Source organism: Triturus cristatus, chromosome 9, assembly GCF_964204655.1.
Source record: "Triturus cristatus chromosome 9, aTriCri1.1, whole genome shotgun sequence".
In the NCBI taxonomy this organism is placed as follows: domain Eukaryota; kingdom Metazoa; phylum Chordata; class Amphibia; order Caudata; family Salamandridae; genus Triturus; species Triturus cristatus.
In genome coordinates this window covers 1,044,834,749-1,044,856,056 of record NC_140592.1, presented here as the reverse complement: position 1 = coordinate 1,044,856,056, position 21,308 = coordinate 1,044,834,749, and the positions used below count along the sequence as shown (strand labels likewise).

Genomic DNA, 21,308 nt, shown 5'->3' with positions numbered 1-21,308 from the left:
TCCATGGTGGTGGAACCGCCATGGAAAGGCTGGTAGGGATTGGTGTCAGGGGCCCAATGTGGGCCCCCCTTGTGTTGGGGGGAGGTAGTTGTGCACTGGGGGGTACCATTTCCATGCAGAAGGTGGCAGGCACCGCGTGGTACCTGCCACATTGTGCAGGGAAATACACGACATGGCCGTTTAGCAGTGCAGCGGGTGCTGCAGCCAGCAGCACCCGCCGCAATGTTAAATTGCTGGATGCGACCGTCATGGCGGTCGAATCGTAATATGGGGTACAGGACTGCCGCCTTACAGGTGGGCGGTACCAATCCCCACTACAATGTCCGCAAGCCATCGTAATCGCCCCCCAATTTCGTAGGGATGGAAGGAAAAGGGAGAATGCAACTGCTGGGCAACACTCTGCTGTGAGCTTAACCTTTTCAGGCCCTGGTTAGGTTGCTATTATTTTTCTTGCCATTTGTTTACTTATATAGATGTGAAAACAGATGCGGTCAACTTGCTGCCACAGTAGTTAAATATAGCAATATTGTTGTTCCTTTAATATTTTCACCTCTTCAATAGAACCTGGAGAGAGCCCGGTCCGCACTCCCCCTTCCCTTCTAACGGTGCGCGTCTTGTTGCATCTTGTCATCTATCAATCTAAGGGCTTGTCATCTCCTCTGACAAAGTCCACGACTGCAGCCCTTTGCCGAAAATAAAGTCCAGGTCCCATAATTGCAGAAATTGTCTTTCCTTGATCTAAACTCCATTTGCCAACTTTTCCATACTCAGGAGAGCTCATATCCTTAGTAGCATGAAGGACATTATCTTCTTACCTTTGGCCCCATGTGGTGGGCAGATGGTTTCAGAGAGCTCTTAGTAACATCACAGACGCTCACCTGTTGTATGGAGTCTAGTAAAAGTAGTTAGGTGCTTGTACCCAAATAATAGGACAAGATGTGAGAGGGTCTGCCCAGGTTCTCAGACTTTGATTAAGATGATTTTCTGGAATATGAGTTCTGGTTTCCTGATTCTTGAGCTGATAATTCAGCCACTAAACTGAATTTTCTCTGCACGTTCATATAAATGTCAATGAGTATGATAAGGTAATGCACGTTATGTTATTAGTAATTGACAGATCGCCAAAGTGCAAAGATCAAGTTTCCTCTTCCTTATTTTAGTTTCCTTAATGAACTTTCGTTCCTTCACAGACCTTTGTTTCTTCTTTGGTGACACAGGACTACAACCACCCAAGCCATGGACCAATGTAAGTGATTGCTGCTCTTAATTTCAGCTTCTGATCACAATCTCACACTGTAAATTCTTTGAGGCCTTTAATAGTTTATTGTCAATTTAAATAAACCACATTAGCTCTAATTAGTTACACACCATAATAAAACATTACAAAATCGATACATAAAAAAATAGCAGTGTTACAAAATATTCACAAGCTAATTTAACAAGCATTATATTATCAGAATCCAGCAATATCCTAACTATATTTAATTCATCTGCAATACAATCATAGAAACAGGGTGCTAGTGCAAGATTATGTAGATGTGTGCTAACGCAGTATCAACATGAATGTTCATTTACACTGGTGAGCCTTCAGCCTATGTGCACTTCAGTGCACTAACCTGATTTTCTGTTGTTCTCACAAGTTAGTTCAACTTTAATTTTATTCTTACACAATTGCGGGAAGACAGTCAGATCACAAAAATAGCGGAACAATCAAAGACTTTAACACGGGCCATGTAGATCGAATGATAAGTGATCATTGATCTTCCAACCACACTGTGCAAAAGACCAATGTGTGTTCAGTCCAACAGCTCAGTATGCCACCTGCTTAAGCAATATGACATATAGGAAAGGATCAACATTTTATTGGAACAATTTCCCTTAGACAATTAAAAAAATCAAGTTGCAAATGTGTAAATAAACACCGGGATGCAAAGGTGCATTCTTGCCAATGCCCCATCACATTGCATCTGCGAACTCATTGTATTATGTATTATGTGATTCTGGCTTTGGAATGTGATGTAATTGACTCAGTATCACCAGCAATTATATTTGAACCCCACATCCACTCAATTTCCACTATTTATATATCACAAATGTCAGTGTCAAAGTTGCTTAAATAATCCACAAATTGAAAGTCAAGTAGATTGGCCCCACTGGTGAGACTCTTTGTAGCCAGTAGGTTTAATACTGGTGCCCCATGAATTATGGACATACCCTCATTAAAGCTTACCTGAGTTAATGGCAAGCATCAGCCTCTGAGCTCCATTCCGTAAATGCCTATGGAGTATTCTCTCCAGGGACTCATTAGGGCTAAGATACAGTAATTGCAGGTGCCTCAGTAATAAACTACTATGACTGTATAATGTCTGATTGTAGCTCACTACCTGAAGGGACCAATGACAGCACACAGAGGGCAACTCCTTTGTGATGTCACAGCACTCCCAGCTAACCTATCCAACCAGCAGTAAACATAATTATGAAAAGGTGTTAATTAGCAGTGCAGAGCACCTGTGTCAGAATTAAAGCATCAATACATATGATACATTACGTAAAATTAAATTAACATAAATATTCTTGTTGACATCGTTGGTAGATAGCTTACAAATAAGATAGATCAGCCTTTATGTGAGAAGGCATTGGTTTAATCAAATGTTTCTCCCAGACTCACGCCATGCATTAGTCATGGTGTACATTTTAGCGTGTTAAAATCTGATGCCCAATTGTTGAAATGTTCTTACAACTATCAGTTTACATATTGAAATGCTTCAAACCCTGACCTCAACTGCTCACATCTTGTTGATGAGTGTTCTGATAAAGAACGGGGACAGGGGAAATCTCTGTTCAAAGTGACACACTTTAGAGGTCTCATTATGTGGTGAGGAGATGTTTCATGCGTATGTCCTTCTTTCTTGTGCCTTTAACCTGCCCACCTTTTCCCACCTACTCATTCAGTCTTCATGTAATCTCGATTTATTTCTAAATAGTTAGAAAATGAACAAAGAATCAAAAACTTTCTAACAGGAAAAAAGACATGAAAATGACCTGATTACAATCTAGTTTATTAGAAAGTCACATTTATTGATGGAAAAGCAGGAAATGTGGGGTAAATGCAATCCTGATTTACAATGCTTTGGTTGCCACAGTTTTGCATATGGAGATGTAACTTATAAATGAGGATCTTCTGCCACTTTTGAAAATGTTTCTGCAGTCAGTCTTTGATGTCTAGGGGAGGAGGGATGTGTGTCCCTAGAGGAAAGTCAGACAAGATTGGGATAAAAATGAGGCCAACATTCGTAAAGTCATAGCTTTGTTGGTATTCACAATCATTTGCATTAACTATACACAACTATCCATATGTCTATATGTATAAGGAAGTGTGCAAACATACAGAGAATCTAGAACCCCCATGTTTCATAGCATTGTAAGTCAGAGGATGTATTTATATGGAAAACATTTCACTGGTGTAAAAAAAACTATTTGACAAACTGTATTTATACTCATTCTCCACGCATTAATGAATCCCTAGTCCCAAAGTATATTTCCTGTATTTGATAAAAAAAATTCCTTTATTCTTTAATTAAAATAAATAGCTCAATTGAAACACTACAGTATCATCATCTAGCAGTTGTACCACTGTCTATTGGCAGAAGAAAACCATAATTTGTATATATGTTTCATAAATATAATTTTGTTAAAAACCCAACCTCAATTCAAATATTAATTCAATGTGACATTGTTTTTTTAATTTACAGCACAAAAGCAGAAGCAGGTAAGACATTGTATAGTATACTTTCTAAGATGGGGAAAATTTGGTGGAAGAATTAATTTCATGAAAATTTGAAAAGATTCAAAGGATGCTAGTTTACCATATAATGTGTAATATAACGCAAAAGGAGAGTAGATTTTGACATCACTTTCAACTACTGACTTATACCTAAATATAGAGTTGAATGTCTCCTCCCCTGAGATCAGAGAGTGTACGTTCCTACTAATAACTTTCCATATATATTTTGAGCTCTCTGCCACGGGGCGGAGATCTCTTTGATGAAAGGAAGGGGAAAATTAATGAAGGTTATTAATTAAAAACTCCTAACCTAACCAGCATTTTAATTTTTTGTTGTTGTGATGTAATGAAAAATTAATAGAACATTACATCAACCATTTTTCATATTTTTAGCACTAAATTTTTTTTGTTTTTTTTAAACAAATGTTATTATGTCAAAAAGTCATATAGAGTGCAGTGCTCCTTAACCCAGGAAACACATGCCACATTAAACATTGCAGGTCAATGTCTTTGACAGTAAGCTTATACATTATTATCATTAAAATCATAAAAGACAATATAACAGAAACACCCTAAAACGCCCCCCCGTCACACTAACCCATCGCTGCATTTCGGTTGTCACTACATCACCCATCCCAGTGAATCCATTCCTGTACTCTATATCCAGTCCCTTACCCCAGTGGCTCACAGATCAAGGCAGATACAGATGCGTCCACTGGGGTCACAGGGTCCAATTCCAGGCCTCGGTAATCTGCCCATTTTTCACCAGATTTTGGGGTGTTTTTGCGGGCAGTCCCTGGCCCTAAATATCGGAATCTCTAATCCCATACAAAAGTCCAACCCATTTTCCAATGCCAAGAGAGATGGAGGGGCCGTCGCCTTTGACAGGCTTGCTATATCTCTTTTGGCCAAGGTCAGCCCTAGTAGTAGTAAATGCCTCTTATATATGTTACCGCCTATACCCTCCATGAGATGCAGAATTGTCAATCTTGGTGAGGAGGGGAGCTCCCACCCCAACACCTCCACCAAACAGGCCAACACTCCTCTCCAGAATGTCATGAGCGCTGTACAGTGCCAAATGGTATGCATTAGGGACCCCTCTTCTCATCCACAGCCAGGCACATCGGGGATGCCACCAGACATGCCCTCCAGAGCATGAGCCTAGTGTAATAAACCCGATGAAGGTATTCAAATTGAAGGAGATGCAATCTCATCGATATTGCTGCTCCTCTAGGGAAGGCCAGTGCGTCCATCCAGTCATCTCCATCCAGTTTGCCCACATCCCCAACCCATGTCCCTCTGAGGTTATCCAGCATAGTGGAGCTATGGGTCACCAAGGATTGATATATTTTTGATATCTTATGATCTTGCAGGTCGCCCAATCTTGGCCTCAATCGGACTGAATTCAGGGAAAGCCTCCAACCCCGATATACTCGGATAAATAGCATGACGAAATTGGAGGTATTTATAGAACTGAGTTCTTGGCATATGGTACTCTCGCTGAAGATCTTGAAAAGATTTGAGCATTACATCCCCTAATGTGGAAATTCCTATATTGTCCCATCCCTGAAATCCAGCTAGCGCTGCCAGCTGCGGTAGATGGCCATTATTTCACAGCGGGGCCTCCCTGGTCAGCCTGTTCCACCACCTCATCTTACAGAGGGATGGTTTCCACACTCGAAACACCACCTGAGTGGCCGATGGTAGGGAATTACGTAGCGATGCAGAGTACAGAATGGTATGCAAGGTGGACTCCCCCATACACCTCCGCTCCACTGCAGAGGCGGAATCTTCTTGGTGTCCATACCACCATTGATTTAGAACCAGGAGATGCGAGGCCAAGTAGTATGATTAAGTATCTGATGTGGCCAACCCCCGCAATATGTTGACTGAAAGCCAGTCCGCAGCGCCACCCTGGAAGCCCCCCTGCCCACAGGAAATGTCCCAGCGCCACATTAGCCTGGCGAAACTACGAAGGGGGCATCGGATATGGATGATTCTGTAATTTATAGACCAGGCGCTGCCATGGCACCATTTAAAAATAGCCGATCTGCCATATATAGAGAGGGACATGTGTGACCAGGTTTTCATTACCTCCCTTGACCGCGTCCAGATTGGACCTATATTTCTGTCCCACGCTACTCTCGGCAGATCTTAGAGGAAAACTCCCAGATATTTCACGCCCTCTGTCAATGCCCGTACTGCCATAGCCCAAGACCCCAGGTCTACCGTTCCCCCCAGCAACCACAGCTTGGATTTACTCAGGTTCATATACAGTCCTGAAGATTCACCAAAAATGTGCATGATGCAGAGGAGCCGTGGCTTTGTCCTATTTATGTCTGTTAAGAAAAAGAGGACATCATCCGCATATAAGGCTATGCGGTCCGAGAGCCCATGGTCCCACTCAAATCCCACCACCTGCGTGTCAATTTGTACCCACGCCGCCAACGGCTACATCGCTAGCGCAAATGGATATGGCGACAGAGGACAACCCTGTCGAGTGCTTCTGCCTACGGAAAATGTAGAGGATATAGATCCCGCCACCCGCACCCATGCTGTGAGATACGTATATAACAGTTTTAGATATGCCAAGAATCGCTGGCCTATATTAAGACGATCAAGCGCAAATAGGTATACCCAGCTGAGGGAGTCAAATGTCCTATCCATGTCCGCCAGCAAAAGGGCAGCCGGCACTCCTCTCCCCTGGATGGCAGCTATGGTATTATGCGCCCACTGGATGTTGTGGCTCATGGCCCGTTGAGGAATAAAGTCCTCCTGATCTGGATGAGTCAACGTAGTTATATGGGATTGGAGGCGATTGTCCAATAGTTTAGCCAGTATTTTAGCCTCAACATTTGAAAGTGAAATGGGACGATATGAGACATGCTGGTCCGGAGGCCGACCTGGTTTATTGAATACGACCACTTCCGCATGCCTCCAATCCCGCAGCAGACATCCCCAGCCTCTCGCTTCTTCGATGACTTAGTGATAGTGCGCCCCCATCTGGGATAAGTAATTCTTGAAAAATTCGCTGGGGAACCCATTTGGACCCAGCGCCTTACCCAAATTCAATTCCCCAATGCAGTGCATATCTCCTCCTCAGTAAACGGAAGTTCCAGGTCTGCTCGCACGTCATCAGAAAGGGTGCGGGTGGTAGGTCGTCTAGAAAGCGATAGATCGCATCTTCCAGCAGGCATTCCCTAGGGGTATAAAGCTTTGCAAAATACTGTGCAAAACTTCCAGCTGTGAGGGAGGGGTTACTCAGGACCCGTCCATCAGGACATGGTATACTTGGTAGAACCTGGGGCTGCAGGGTCCCTTAGCATAGCCAATGCAGCAATTTACTGGACTTGTTGCCCCATTGGTCAATTCTGCTACAGGATGGAAGCCACGCAAGGCAGGCCTCCTCTATCCGGGTATCTGCATAGGTTTATCATGCCAGCGCCAACTGTTGACGCACCAAGTTACCTCCCTCCCTCCCCCCTACTACTCTGCTCTAGTTCCATTAGGTGGGCCTCCGACCGCAGCAGAGCCTCCCGCCGGGTGCAACGTGCTGCTGCGCAGACGGAAATGTCCACTCCCCGCAGAGTGGGTTTCATGGCCTCCCACAACATTGCGGCCTTGGCCACCGTCCCCACATTTGTATGTAAATATTGTTCAATTGCCTGCCCCTTGTGCTCCAGGTATTTCTTGTCCTGGAGATGCCATGAGGAGAGACGCCAACGAAAGGGCGGTTTCTCAGGACCCAACTGCACCATCAGAACCACTGGAGAATGGTCGGATAAGCCCCTTGGGAGCATCTCCGCAGCCCTCACCCTACCGACGGCTCTTAAGGGCACAAAAAAATTGTCAAGACGGGAGTACGAGTCATGAGAAGTCGAAAAATATGTTCCGTTCCATGCAACCGCCAGCAAACATCTACCCATCCCAGTCCCGTATCTAAGGAGCTCAGTTTAGTACTGTGGTGGACTGTGGGGTGTCCCCCTGATCTCCATCTGTCCACCGCCAAGTCCATTACTTTATTACAATCTCCCCTTACTCTGCAACTCCAGGCCACCCCCTTGTGAAGGCAGAATGAAACACTTGGCCATAACCAAAGCGGAGGAGACACAGTGCTTTTGTACCCAGTAAGTGTGTCTCCTGAAGCATCAGAACGTCCGCTCGGTGCCGTTTAGCCTGTTGGAGTAAGGCCCCTCTCTTGACTTTATCATGAGCCTCTCTGACATTCCAACTCACTATTCGGAGATCTACCATGTGGAGTCACACCCTATCCATAAGACTCGCCATCTAAGGGTCTTTGAACGTCGAAGTTTGGGACAGCCTTGAGCCAGTGTACAAATAAGAACCATGTGTGACACAAACACAGTGCAAACATAAAACAAAGATTCCCCAATATCCCCCAACTACCCCATACCTCAAAATAGCTGAAGTATCTGTCACGGACGATTTGGCTTGCGAATCCCAACGGGGGGACCCCGCCGTCCCCCCAATGGATCCCCAATAACCTGCCCAAAGTCAATGGACATTCCCTTTAACTGTTGTATTTCAAACAGAGTTACAAGCCCCTGCTCACGTTTCGCCGGTCTGGACATACTAAATTATTTATTTAATTAAAAGAAAAAAACAATTTAATTAGTTTAACATTATTTCCCACAGGTCGCTATTTGTAAGCCCCTGCCTCCATTGGTTTCTATGGAGTGTGTTACAGAACCAGTGATTGGTGATTTGAAGTACTAGACTTACTCAAGGTTGGGTTGAAACATATATAAACCAACCTGCTTTCTGCTCTTTTGTGGTTTAGTACATTTAGAAGTGAAGTTTGTGAATGGTAATGGTCTTACTCTTTTGTGGGTTTGTGTTTGTATTAGCATGTATCAGCCTAAATCACGCTTTACATTTTTCTAAAAGCCCTCCTGTTGAGGAGCTGATATTGCCCATTTTCCAACCACTTCCCATGTTCAGAGATTTTTGCCACATTGACAGAGACTACCGCATAGAAAAGATCAGAGAGCCAGAGGTGCAGGTCTTCACCTGTGGGTAATTTAATAGGATTTTGTAGTGTGTGAGTGGTACCAATGTAGTACTATCAAACACACTACAAAAAGTAGTATGTGAACAGGCATCAGTATCTCTAATGACTTGGAAGATGGTGGTCACCATAAATGGGACTCCAGAAGAGTAGATACCACGGCAGATTTTTACAATGTCCGCCAAAATCCCATTCATTTAATTAAAAGTATATCATCACAGAATTTTGAGGGACTTCTGAGAACCTTTTAACTATTAGGCCTTTGTTTTTTATTTGTGCCATTTATTTTGCATTGCAGACATGTCCCTTGAGTCACACCATTCTTACAGGTTCAGACTTAATATATATATATATATATTCACTTAAAAAACCATAGGTTTCACACATGTTATAGTTAGGTGGATATTTCACTCATAAAAATCCAATGAAATTTCCCCGTTATAGTTAGTTCAGATAACTATAACTCGCGCGACCGCCACTCTATCACAAGGATGATGTCATCAGTGATGTCATGAGTGATGCCACTGACCATGTCATGAGTGATGTAATATGTGACGTCATGTGCAGTGGATTGCGGGCGCGCGAGTTATAGTTATCTGAACTAACTATAACGGGAGAATTTCATTGGTTTTTTATAAGTGAAATATCCACCTAACTATAACATGTGTGAAACCTATGGTTTTTTAAGTGAATATATATATATATATATATATTCACTGAAAAAACCATAGGTTTCACACACGTTATAGTTAGGAATTAGCATTTAAAAAACCTTGCAAATTCCCAGAAAAAACCATAGGTTTCACACATGTTATAGTTAGCGGAAATTTTACTGATAAAAAACCAATGAAATTCCCCCGTTATAGTTAGTGCAGGCAACTATAACTCACGCGACCGCAATCCTCTGCTGATGCTAATACTGTATTCAGACACTTATTTGCCCATGTCTTCTTCCATACATTTTTAGCTATACATATATTACAAATATTTTTTTTTCATAAAGACACATATGTCATCAGCAGAAGATTGCGGTCGCGTGAGTTATAGTTGCCTGCACTAACTATAACGGGGGAATTTCATTGGTTTTTTATCAGTAAAATTTCCGCTAACTATAACATGTGTGAAACCTATGGTTTTTTCTGTGAATTTGCAAGGTTTTTTAAATGCTAATTCCTAACTATAACGTGTGTGAAACCTATGGTTTTTTCAGTGAATTTGTACGGTTTTTTAAATGCTAAGTTACTTTACGCCATTCGTGGCGTGCGCGCCCACTTAACGCAGTTCGTTCCGTGCGCGCACGGTGCGCTTCGCGCACCGTGCGCGCACAGTGAGCACGCGGTGCGCTTCGCGCACCGCGCACCCACTTTACGCAGTTAGTGACGTGCCCACGTTACGCTAGATGGGCCATGTACGCACGATGCGCTTCGCACACCGTGCGCACATGGAGGACATATTATGCGCTTCCTTGTGATAGGTAATCTGTTGAAATTTTTTGGGGAAATGCTGTGCTCTTATAAGCCATGCACAAATGGTGGCCTTCGGCCAACATTTGCACACGGGGTGGAGAGAGTGTGGAATTTTTTTTTTTTTATAATTTTTTACCGTACGCGTACGGTAAGCGTACGGTAAGCGTAATCGGCGAAATTTTCGAAAAATTAAAATTTACCGTTTTTTGCCTTGGGGGATCTTTGAAGACTCAACTAACATGGTTATGTGCATGGGCGCTGTCTAAACAGCCCCTTTATATGTTTTTGGCATTTGTTTATCAGCTCCCCCCTCAGAGTGCGAGAGAGAAAATGGCGGCCGCCGCTTCCTGGTTTCGACCGATTCGAATGTTTACTAAGATCTAAGAGCCAATCAGAATCGCGCTCGCGCACGCCACCGTACGCGTACGGTAAGCGTACCGTAAGCGCACCGTAAGCTGGCTCAGATATATATATTGATTTAACGGCTATTTTCTCAGAATCTACTGAACAGATTTACACCAAACCTACAAAAGGCACTTCCTTGACCTGAGGACTACCTCTCTGCCAAATTTCTAGTAATTCTGTTCAGCCGTTCGGGCTGTAGCCCTGTCTAAAGGTCCTATGGAAAAATGCATGGGAAAAACGCGTTTTGGGACCCCCCTTTTATCTCAGCCCCCGCTTGACGAATCCCCCCGAGACTTTCAGGGTAGGAGCGGAGCGTAGCGCCCCACCTATTTTGAAAAATTTGCAAGGATTCGTCGACCGGCGCCAAAGTTATTCAAAATAGAATGTTGAGGTTTTCCTATGGAAAAGGGGTCCTAACTATAACTACCTACTGGCGACCGCCAGTAGGTAATATATATATATATATATATATATATATATATATATATATAGTGATGAAAATTTCAGTTAGTGCTCTCTTCACTGCTAAACAGCTAATTCATTCCACTAGATTCATCCATTAATCCCTTAGTATCTGTTAGCATAGGAGTCCTTAGAAAAAAAATCTGTAAAATGTTTTCCAGACTTTTTGCCACAGTGCTTGTTAGTAAATATAATTAAGCATAATACATGCAAAGCTTTATACTGCCAAGGCTATCAGAGCCAAATCCATCAAAAAGTTCTACATAACATGTGCGCTAGGTGTTAAAATATAAATGTCAATTCATTTTTATTCAATTTGCCAATTACCAATTGTGTTGTTCAGAGGGACCAAAAACCCAGAAAGCGAATACAAAATTGATCTATTCAGTTTAGAATGGCTGTAACCTAGCACAAACACCAGTGGAGTTTCCCCTCTTTCACAATTGCGAATTTGTTAATTCTGCTGACTCTCTGTGGTAACGACACGCTATCTTTATGCATTAAATAGAGATTGGTGTGACTTGGCCTGGGGTAGATGACGTATAAAGCAGTTGACGTCCAAGTATCCAGTGCCCTTTAAAACTCTCACAGAGCTATCCACAATGTCATGCAAAGTCAGATTGTGTTGCGTTGCTGAGCTTGTGAATACATTCATTCAAATGTATTGTGTAGAAACAAATAGTTTATTTACAATAATAAAAACATAGAGATAAAATTCAAGTTGACCTTAACAACAATAAAAAATTTAATAAATGAGTAATGGCCAGCAATCCAGCCTAATAACATTTAAAGATACAAATACATTGTAAGCACATGATTCCACATATAGATTATACTACCATATCATGTTTATAGTTGAAGATGAAATAAGTAAAGCCCAAATATTTGGACAATTTCTCAATAAATTGATTGTCTTTTGAGCACTGTTGGTTCCATGTCCCCTCAAACAGCCATATCAGTATATATAATAAACAAACATCTTAGGCATTTTCTTTTGCTGGTTAGCTCTAATGAAGACAAGAAATAGTCCTGTTTAAATTTCATATACGTTTTGATTTATGAATCTACATTTATATCTGAGTGCAAAATGTCAAGGTCCTCCTGTCTGCTATTACTCATGAGGGTTTTCAATCAAGGCCTTCCACTCTGACCGAGAAATCTATGTGACATCTGTTAGTGGAGGAAGGTTATTGTCTGCAATGATCTTGTCTGCAGCCACAATGCTAAATCCGGTTTTAGAACTGATAAGTTATCTGAGTTGCATTAATATTTTTTGTTTTAATGGATTATCATCAGTTCACGTTCACTTTTAGACCATCATCTAGGCTCTCATTTTGTAGATGTAATAGCTTAGATTGGAGCCCTGCAGGAGTTAAAGAAAAGCTGACAGTATGGTGGTAGACATATGCTCAAGTTACAGAGAAAGACTGTTTGCATTATCAAGATATTGGTTTATATTTGATATACATAAGGAAAAAAGTAGGAGGGTGGCTAACCAATTGTACTAACATGCATTTTCAGAGTGAGTGACGTCCCAATGAGCTGCCTTTTAAGCCAGGTTCCCGCGTGTAGGGATATCAAAAAGTGTAAAAATGTTGAACAATTGCCCATTTTACTAATTTATTCCATAAATTCCTGTGTTTAACTCCTCTGTATAACCTATGTGGCATGGTTGCATACAACGTGACTTTTTTTTAATGAACTATTGTAGGAAGGTAGGTTCTGACTGCATGGTTGCCCCCACTTTTGCCTAGTGTTTTGCGGGTGTTTGACTAGTCTGACTGGGATCCTGCTAATCAGGACCCCAGTCTATCTGCTTTCTCCCTAAATTGGTTGTGTTATGTAGTTAGGTACACTCCAGATTGGATCCTGGGGTACCCTTGTCAGTCCCTAGTATATGGTACACATGTACCCAGGGCATAGGTACCCCAGAGGCCTCCCATGGGCTGCAGCATTTATTATACCACCCATGAGAAGCCATGCAAAATGGAACTATAGGTCTGCCATTGCAGCCTGTGTAATCTGGTCATTGCACCACTTACAAAGGATATAGGTTTACTATATCTATAGGTCACTACACTTTAGGCCTATCAGTCACCCCTCTAGCAGGCCTTGACAATCCTGAAGGCAGGGTGCTGGGTTTTACATGAGAGGGTGCCCCTGCCTGAGCAGAGCACCCCTGCAGTCTTCGGAGACCAGTCTCCCGGATTGTCGGTGACGCAGCCAGACACATAGGTAGAGGTGCATTATATGCTCGCGTAAAATGCTATCTCGAAAACGGCTGCAATAAAACATGTTGTGTTTGGTATCAAACACCTTGGCATCATACCTCCACACCAGTAACCGGTGTGGGAGGTATGATTCCACCCTTCTGCAGCAAGCTGCGTGGTTTCCCTGGTCTTCCCGGTACCAGCCTTCTCAACCCGGGCAACTCAAAATGGTTGCTGCCAACCAGAGACACATTTCTGCCTTCCTGCTGCTGAGCAAAGCTCAAGCAGAGGAAGGCAGGACAATAGGCATCCTGTCACAGGGAGGTGTGACCACCTCTCAGACAGGATTTGGTGTATTGGGGATGGGTGGGTGGAGTTTCAAAGTGCCTGAAAGTCTGCACGAGGGGCACACTTGGTGTCCCTGTGCATAGTGCAGTTTAAACCAGTCCTGGGAGCCGTTGGCTGCTGCTCTGGTGCAAAACTAGACAGGGGATTATCCTCTCCACTGCCCTGAGCCTCCCCTGGGAGGGTTCCCAGAATCTGTCAAACTCTCTCCCAAGGGTACGTAAGGGCTTACCTGGCTGTAGGACCCTACATTCGATTTGGACAAGATTCTGAACAAGAAACCACTGACCTTCGACCGTTTGGACACTCTGGACTTTGCTGGACTTTGACTGGACCCGACTTCGTCTCCCTCTCTGTCCAAAGCATCGTCTGTGCCTGTGCACCATACAGGCTCCATGTAGGACATGTGGAGCATCAAGGACAACTGAAGTTATCTCCCTTGGGGTGAAGAAGTAACTCTCCTGCATTCGCAGGAACCATAAAGATCCTGAGCTCCCGCAGACTCTGCAGGCTGCAGCAACACAGGACGTGGATTCCTATGTTCCTTAAAAATTGAGCTGCCCATAACATAACATAACATAACATGTGCATTGGGCTATCGATAGCCCCAACCTTTAAGCGCATTTTTTACAAAAAACTTTGGCCTCCTCGCACTTTGTGCCCTGCAAGCTGTTACTTTGTGAAACTGCTAGAGGTCTTCTTGCAACTCCTGTGAATTCAGCCTGAGGGTCCACTTGAAGGACAACACTGCTCCAGACCTTCCCAGTCTCCCCTTGATGTGGTGAGTCCCCAGGTCCTTGCTGCCCCAGACCATAACCTTCTTTGACCTTCTTCGTGGGCTGCTGCTCCCAAGGATTGTTGGTGCTCCCACCGAACACCGACCCCTTAGCACTCGACATCCTTCATGAGACAGCTCGTATCCGGCTCCTGGTCATCCTCGACATCTCCTGGTCCCTGCAGCTGTAGAGCGACCCAGACTCTGTCCCCTCTGCTTTCAGGTTCTTTCCATCAATTATCCACCTGTGTGTTCCACCGGACACTTTTCTTCTTTCCAGCAGTGGCATGTCTTTGAAGGCTCCTATTGAGAACGACAGCAGTTTCCGACGCCACTTCGACCACATGCACCCGGATTTCCTGGGATAGGTAACTCTGGTACTTTGATATCGACGGGTGGCTCTCCAGCCTTCTAAGTTCCAAATATGTTTCTTCGTAATCCACTGAAAAGGGTCCTTAAACTTTAAAGCTGCAACCGAGACTCTCCCATTGAATTGTACGCAGCAGGCAGTCGTGTTCTCACACAGCACCCATTCTCCGTTGGGGCTCTACTTACTCACCTTGGATGGTTCCTTGGGGTCCCAGCGATTCTACAACCTCTAGACTCTGTCTTGACTCGAGTCGTGGTTCTTATACCACTATTTTAGTATTTAGTTTGGTCTCCCACTGGGAACCCACTGTGTATTAGTGCTACTTACATTTGTTTCTGTGCTACAGTATTTTGTGATTTGTGTTTATCCGCGTATAACAGATACTGTGAGGTATTTAATGTGTGTTATAACAATAAATAGATAGTTTTATAACTACTGTGTGGTTCTCCTTTCATTTAACCAATACGATGAGGTTGCGTTCTGGTAAAACTAGCTGCTTAACATTCCTTCAAAACTAAGCCTGAAGGCTGCTCTCCACAGCTACCACTTGGATAGCTTTCTAAGGTTATCTTTGACCTCTTAAATCACCATAAGGGTTGTTTGGAATATGTGCAAGGTGCCCACTCTAATTAGTGGACATCATATACTAGGCCACCTTCTCACAACTATCCACCAATTAAGCAATTGCAACAATATTGTCTGGTGTACAGCAGCTAGGCCAGAACACGGATTTATTGAGAGGGAGTAAGTTCTGATTTTCAGCCGAGGCATGCAGATTGTTCATTAGAAATTTACCAAAATGCTTTCCCTCAACATTCAGGAGGGCAATTAGAGGATAGTTTTTGAGATCATCAGATCGCCCTTCTTTGTATAGTAGATGTATTAATGCCCCTTTGAATAAGTGAGGAACTTAGCTGATTCCAGAAAAGTTTAAGAATAAATTTAGGAGCAGTGTACTCCAAAGATCCGTGTCTGATTTTAAGACCGATTGAAATTCCATTATGGCCTGCCACTGTAGACGCTCAAGCTTTTCTAATCAAATAAGATTATTTTTTTATAGTAAAAACAAATGGATTACTTGCATAAAGACTGTTAGTATATGTTTTCCAGTTCTCATATGGTATGCAATAATCAGTTGCATTTTTGTAGCTTGTCCAACTATCGACCAAAATAGCTTCCCATTGTGTGCATTCAAAACACACTGTAGATGCCACAGGGTGGTTTATTAAGTGTTTATTTGTATTTCTCTTATTTACCTTTTAAAGCATTTTTTGTTCTCCTTAATTTCTATTGCCCGAAGAGGACCTCACGTGGTGGTTAAGAGAGCTCGAAGTTGTCTACAGTATTTCCTCATGAATCTTTGGAGTTAGAATAACAGTGAACCTATCTTTGACTGTTAAGGCAATAGACAAAGATCTGGAGTTTACATTAAACACACAATTTCTAAAATGTGAATATTATATTCGATTTTTCTTAAAAACACAAGCCAAGCCAGCACTTATCCTTCAACTTGTGAAATTTCACCCCCATTTTCAAGGCAAGTACCGTGGGTTTAGGGCAACAGAAAAATATTTAAGGCTCTCATCATCAGGTTTGATATGCAGCACGGTAACTGCACTTCATCAAATGGCTCCGAGATTTCTGAGGGGTAAATAGGCTGAATGTAGCAAGATGGGAGAATGTACAGCCCTGGAAAGCAGTAAAATGGCAACTACTAACATGAGATGCAGGAGTTGTCCTTCAGCCACTGTTAACCTCATCGGGGTCTTTAACTGTGTATAAGTGGGGATTAAGAAAGAATAGAGCAGAGCAAATGTCCTCACTTAAAACAAATTTAAAGTAAGAAATTAGTCCGGACTACAAAATAACTGCTCACAATAAGAGCTCTGAATAAGCCTGTTGAGCAAAAGAGATTACTTGCGAAGAGACACCTCTATGATGAAGCAATCAGAAATGTACATTGTGACTGAAAGGCACACTTAGTATTACTAAAATATTTCCCTACATCAGAGCAATAAAGTTGTTGCGGCTAAATTCCCAATGCACAAGGCAGTGAAAACTAAGGTCACTACCCTTTACTTATTTTCAAAGATCTAGTACTGCCACATTGCATCAGCTAGTATTGCCAGTCCAAAACAACTGTCATTGCTCATGAGTGTCATTGCTAGTCTTGCTCATACACCATCCAGCAGTGTTGTCAATATTACATCTGCCAGTATTGTATTATTCCAGATAGTATTGGTCATCCCTCATCAGCCAGTACTGCTCATCTACCAGCCAGCAACATTCCCAGTACTCCAGCCAGCATTGTTCATTACCATCCTCCAGTATTGCTCATTCACCATCTGCATGTATTGGCAATGCTTTGGCCAGTATTGCATGTCCCTCATCAGCCAGTATTACTCATCTATCATCCATCAGTATTGCCAATACTTTACCCAGTATTGTTCATCCCTCATCAGCCAGTATTGCTAACTCACCATCCGCGAGTATTGCCAATACTCCAACCAGTATTGCTGTAATGATTATTCCCCAATCACCAATAATGTTCTTCCCAAATCAGCCAGTATTGCTCACCCCATATCAATGATCTCCAGAAAACTAAAATGACTTAACAAAAAACTAGTGCAGATCCTACAGAAGCCAACATAGCTGATATAAGCAAATTTGAGCGCTTCATAAATTCCCAAAAATGTAACACAACATAACAGAAATTAAAACTCCCTCTATTGGAATACATAGGGTCTAATTGACAAAGCTATTTGAATATGTAAGTGCACTTTAAACATGAAAGCAGCAATTTTATTTGTAAATCCGTGTTTGTAATTCATGAACTGGTTTTATAGGCATAAAAAAAGGATGCACACATACTTTTCCGAGTGAGTAAATCTTCTCCTAAAAATGAGATGTGGAAATGCAGAGTGGAAAAGCCTTCAAAGACAGGATCATTCGCAAATGTACTTCATTGTGGCAATTCACAAAAGTCAGTGATTTACAAGAGCAGAAGTAAATCCATTCCAGGATGGGAATAGGCAGCAACGGCTGATTTGCGTGTGGAGCGGCGGGAAGGTGTGGGGGGGTTGATGCACAAGGGGAGGTGGGAGTTGGAAAGGGAAATGGACAATGAAGAACACATTTTAAAATTTAAAAACTAGGGAAAAAAGAAAATACTTACCTGCTGCCCACGCTCTTCTGCTCTGTGTCCTCACTGCAGCACAGGCTCCCAGACTCCCCTGTGGCCAATCCTGATGCTGCTCTCATGCTTGAAAGCAACGTCAGGATTGGCCTAAGCAGCATGAATTTGCACTCCCATGGAGACTGGTAGCCTGTGCTTTGTTGTCTCCAACCCTGCATCACAGCTGGTTGGGAGACAGCTCAGTGTGCCTGTCAGTTTGGCCTGCCTGAGATGGCCAGCCAAACCATCATGCGCACTGATCACCGTGCCCACCACCCCCTCTCGTTACTGCCCTTGCGATAGCCCCTAAACCCATGACTTGCCCACCCTTAGAATCAGAAAAATAAACCTGTTTGACTTTCGTTTTATTTTTCAAGTTTTGAGACTGGCACGGGGTGGGCAATCTCCTCCGTCATAGCAGAGATGCCACCACTGGGAATAGGAAGAGGGGAATACTTCTGAAAATGGCAGGGGTGTATCTAAAAGGGCTTCTCACAGGGGAAAAATATTTTACCAAAAGACAAAAAAAAATATTGTGCAACTGTATACTGTACATATAAAATGGATACAGAACTGCTTTTCATGTTCGTAAACAAGAAATCACATATATCGTCTATCATTATTTACATGAATATCAGTCTGTCAAGAAGTTGCATGTGTATTCCTAATAATCTTAGTGAATTCCCTAAATTCACGAGTTTTCACCAATCTTAATAATAAGATCCTCAACGGAGTAAACTTCTAATTTTTTTTTTTTTACATCTCTAACACTTTGCACCTTTAGTAGCTTTAAGTAAAATTCATAATATTCTTCCAATGGAGATGGATAGACAGGAAACTCTATTAGGCTTAGTTTCTAGATACATTAAAATTAACAAATAGCAAAAAGAGAAGAGGCTACCAGTTACAGCTCCTTTCTATTATTTAATAAGTGTTGTTAGAGCGAATGGCAAGATATGACATGTCCCTTCTGCACCCTTGTGAGCACAACAGAAGAGTTGAGGACACAGATTTCATAGATGTTCTGCTGAGATCTCTGTTGTCATATGTGACTTTTGAACTCATTGATGATGATGGCATCAATTGTGTCATCAATGGCAACATTTTTGGTGTTACAAAACGTGGAAAATAGTTGCTCCTCTAAAAACGATGTAACCTCTTTATGAGAGTATGACATTTTTTAAAAACTTGAAAACAAAAAAGCTAAACATTTCATGTAATTTAAGTGATATCATAGGCTGCATATAGATCTGTGAAAATGGTCTGTTTTTTACTTGGTGTTCCCTTCCCAAATCCAGAGCCAGTGCTGCATTAAGGCAAATGAGGGCAGCTGCCTTACCGTGCCACTACAAGATGCCCCATGCGAATACCAGTTTATACAAAGAGGCATCAAAAATTACCTTTTTACTACAAGAAAGGGAGCTCAATAGGAAAATATCATTCTGACTAAGGATCTGAGAATCCTTGCACTATAACTGCTGAAATGTACAGAAATTGGGGTGATTCAAATGAGACAGATATCCTTGTTCTTCATAGGATCAGTATTGATCAGTATTGTGATGATGGCATCAATTGTGTCATCAATGGCAACATTTTTGGTGTTACAAAACGTGGAAAATAGTTGCTCCTCTAAAAACGATGTAACCTCTTTATGGGAGTATAACATTTTTTAAAAACTTGAAAACAAAAAAGCTAAACATTTCATGTAATTTAAGTGATATCATAGGCTGCATATAGATCTGTGAAAATGGTCTGTTTTTTACTTGGTGTTCCCTTCCCAAATCCAGAGCCAGTGCTGCATTAAGGCAAATGAGGGCAGCTGCCTTACCGTGCCACTACAAGATGCCCCATGCGAATACCAGTTTATACAAAGAGGCATCAAAAATTACCTTTTTACTACAAGAAAGAGAGCTCAATAGGAAAATATCATTCTGACTAAGGATCTGAGAATCCTTGCACTGGAACTTCTGAAATGTACAGAAATTGGGGTGATTCAAATGAGACAGATATCCTTGTTCTTCATAGGATCAGTATTGTGCATGTCATTGCTTGACTGATCACCTCATAAGTGTGTTGATTGTGTGTATTGTGCATGTGTAATGTAGATTCTTCTGGTTGTTAAATAACTGTGCTTAACATGAAACAGAGTTTGATCGATTTTAGTGAACCAAAAACTGACCATCTCTCCATCCTGTTCTCTTTCTTTTCTCACTAGGGAACAGAAAGTGAAGGAACATGCAGAGTTCAAAAAGTCCAATATGAACGAAAGCAAGACCAAGCACAAGACAAACCACAAGACAAAGGCTATGGCCAGCAGCAAGGACAAGGAATCAGTCCTGGCAAGGGAAAAGACCAAGAATCAGGCCAAGGCCATGGCCAGGACTATGGGAAACAAGGAGCTCAAGGGACATGTTCCGGAGTAGCACAAGGAAAAGTTGAAGCACAGGACCAAGGAAAAGGCCAGGGATATGGTCAAGGAAAAGACCAGCCAAAAGACCAGGGATATGGTCAGGGAAAAGATTTTGGAAAAGACCTGGGAAATGACCAAGGAAAAGACCAAGGAAAAGGTCAGGGAAACCACCAGGGATATGGCCAGGAATTTAGTCAGGGAAAAGCTGAAGAAAAACAAGTAGAAGGCGGCAAAGCACAAGACCAGTGGCAAGGTGATGGAGAAAAACTAGGAAAGGGCCAAGCAGAGGATAAGGGAAAGGGTCAAGAATATGGAAAACAAGGACAGGGTCATGAAGAGAGTCAAGGACAGGGAGATGACGGAAAGTGCCAGGGTAAAGACAAGGGACAAAAGCAGGGAAAGTAACCCAGGCAGTTTCTATTGAGGAAACATGAAAAGGAATCCTGCAAGCAAGAGGCATCATCTATTAAGGCATGCTGTACAGCATCTGCATTCAACAAACATCTCTTCAATTAAAGAGCCTTAAAACTACGCAGTCAAGCTCTATCTATATCTTAGGATTTGACATTGTAAAAATGGATACAGTTGCACTGTATACTTTAAAATAAATGTATGAATCAATTAGCACTTGTTCAGTGCATTCCATCCAAAATAAACATTTTCATTGATTTGTAAAACCACTGTATCTACAATTATGAAGCCCACTTGAGAAACAAATTGCATTGTGAGCTCCTGGAACATATTGCACACATTGAGAGGTATTACTTTTCAGGATGGACTTAACTTCCTTTCTATAGTCCTGAGAACTAAGACTCATCAAATCCACATCCAGACTGATGATTTTTATCCACACAGCGGTTGTGTTTGATCTGTTGGG

General features: G+C 42.3%; 1 protein-coding gene across 1 annotated transcript; it reads left to right on the top strand.

Moving 5' to 3' along the window:
* The first annotated feature begins 1,187 nt into the window (after positions 1-1,187).
* LOC146799329 (uncharacterized) lies at positions 1,188-21,108 on the top strand. The gene is made up of 3 exons (XM_085626888.1): positions 1,188-1,246; positions 3,753-3,769; positions 20,237-21,108. Exons 1-3 carry the CDS (start codon positions 1,237-1,239, stop codon positions 20,834-20,836), a joined length of 627 nt encoding a protein of 208 aa, XP_085483014.1. The 5' UTR covers positions 1,188-1,236; the 3' UTR covers positions 20,837-21,108.
* The last annotated feature ends 200 nt before the right edge of the window (positions 21,109-21,308 follow it).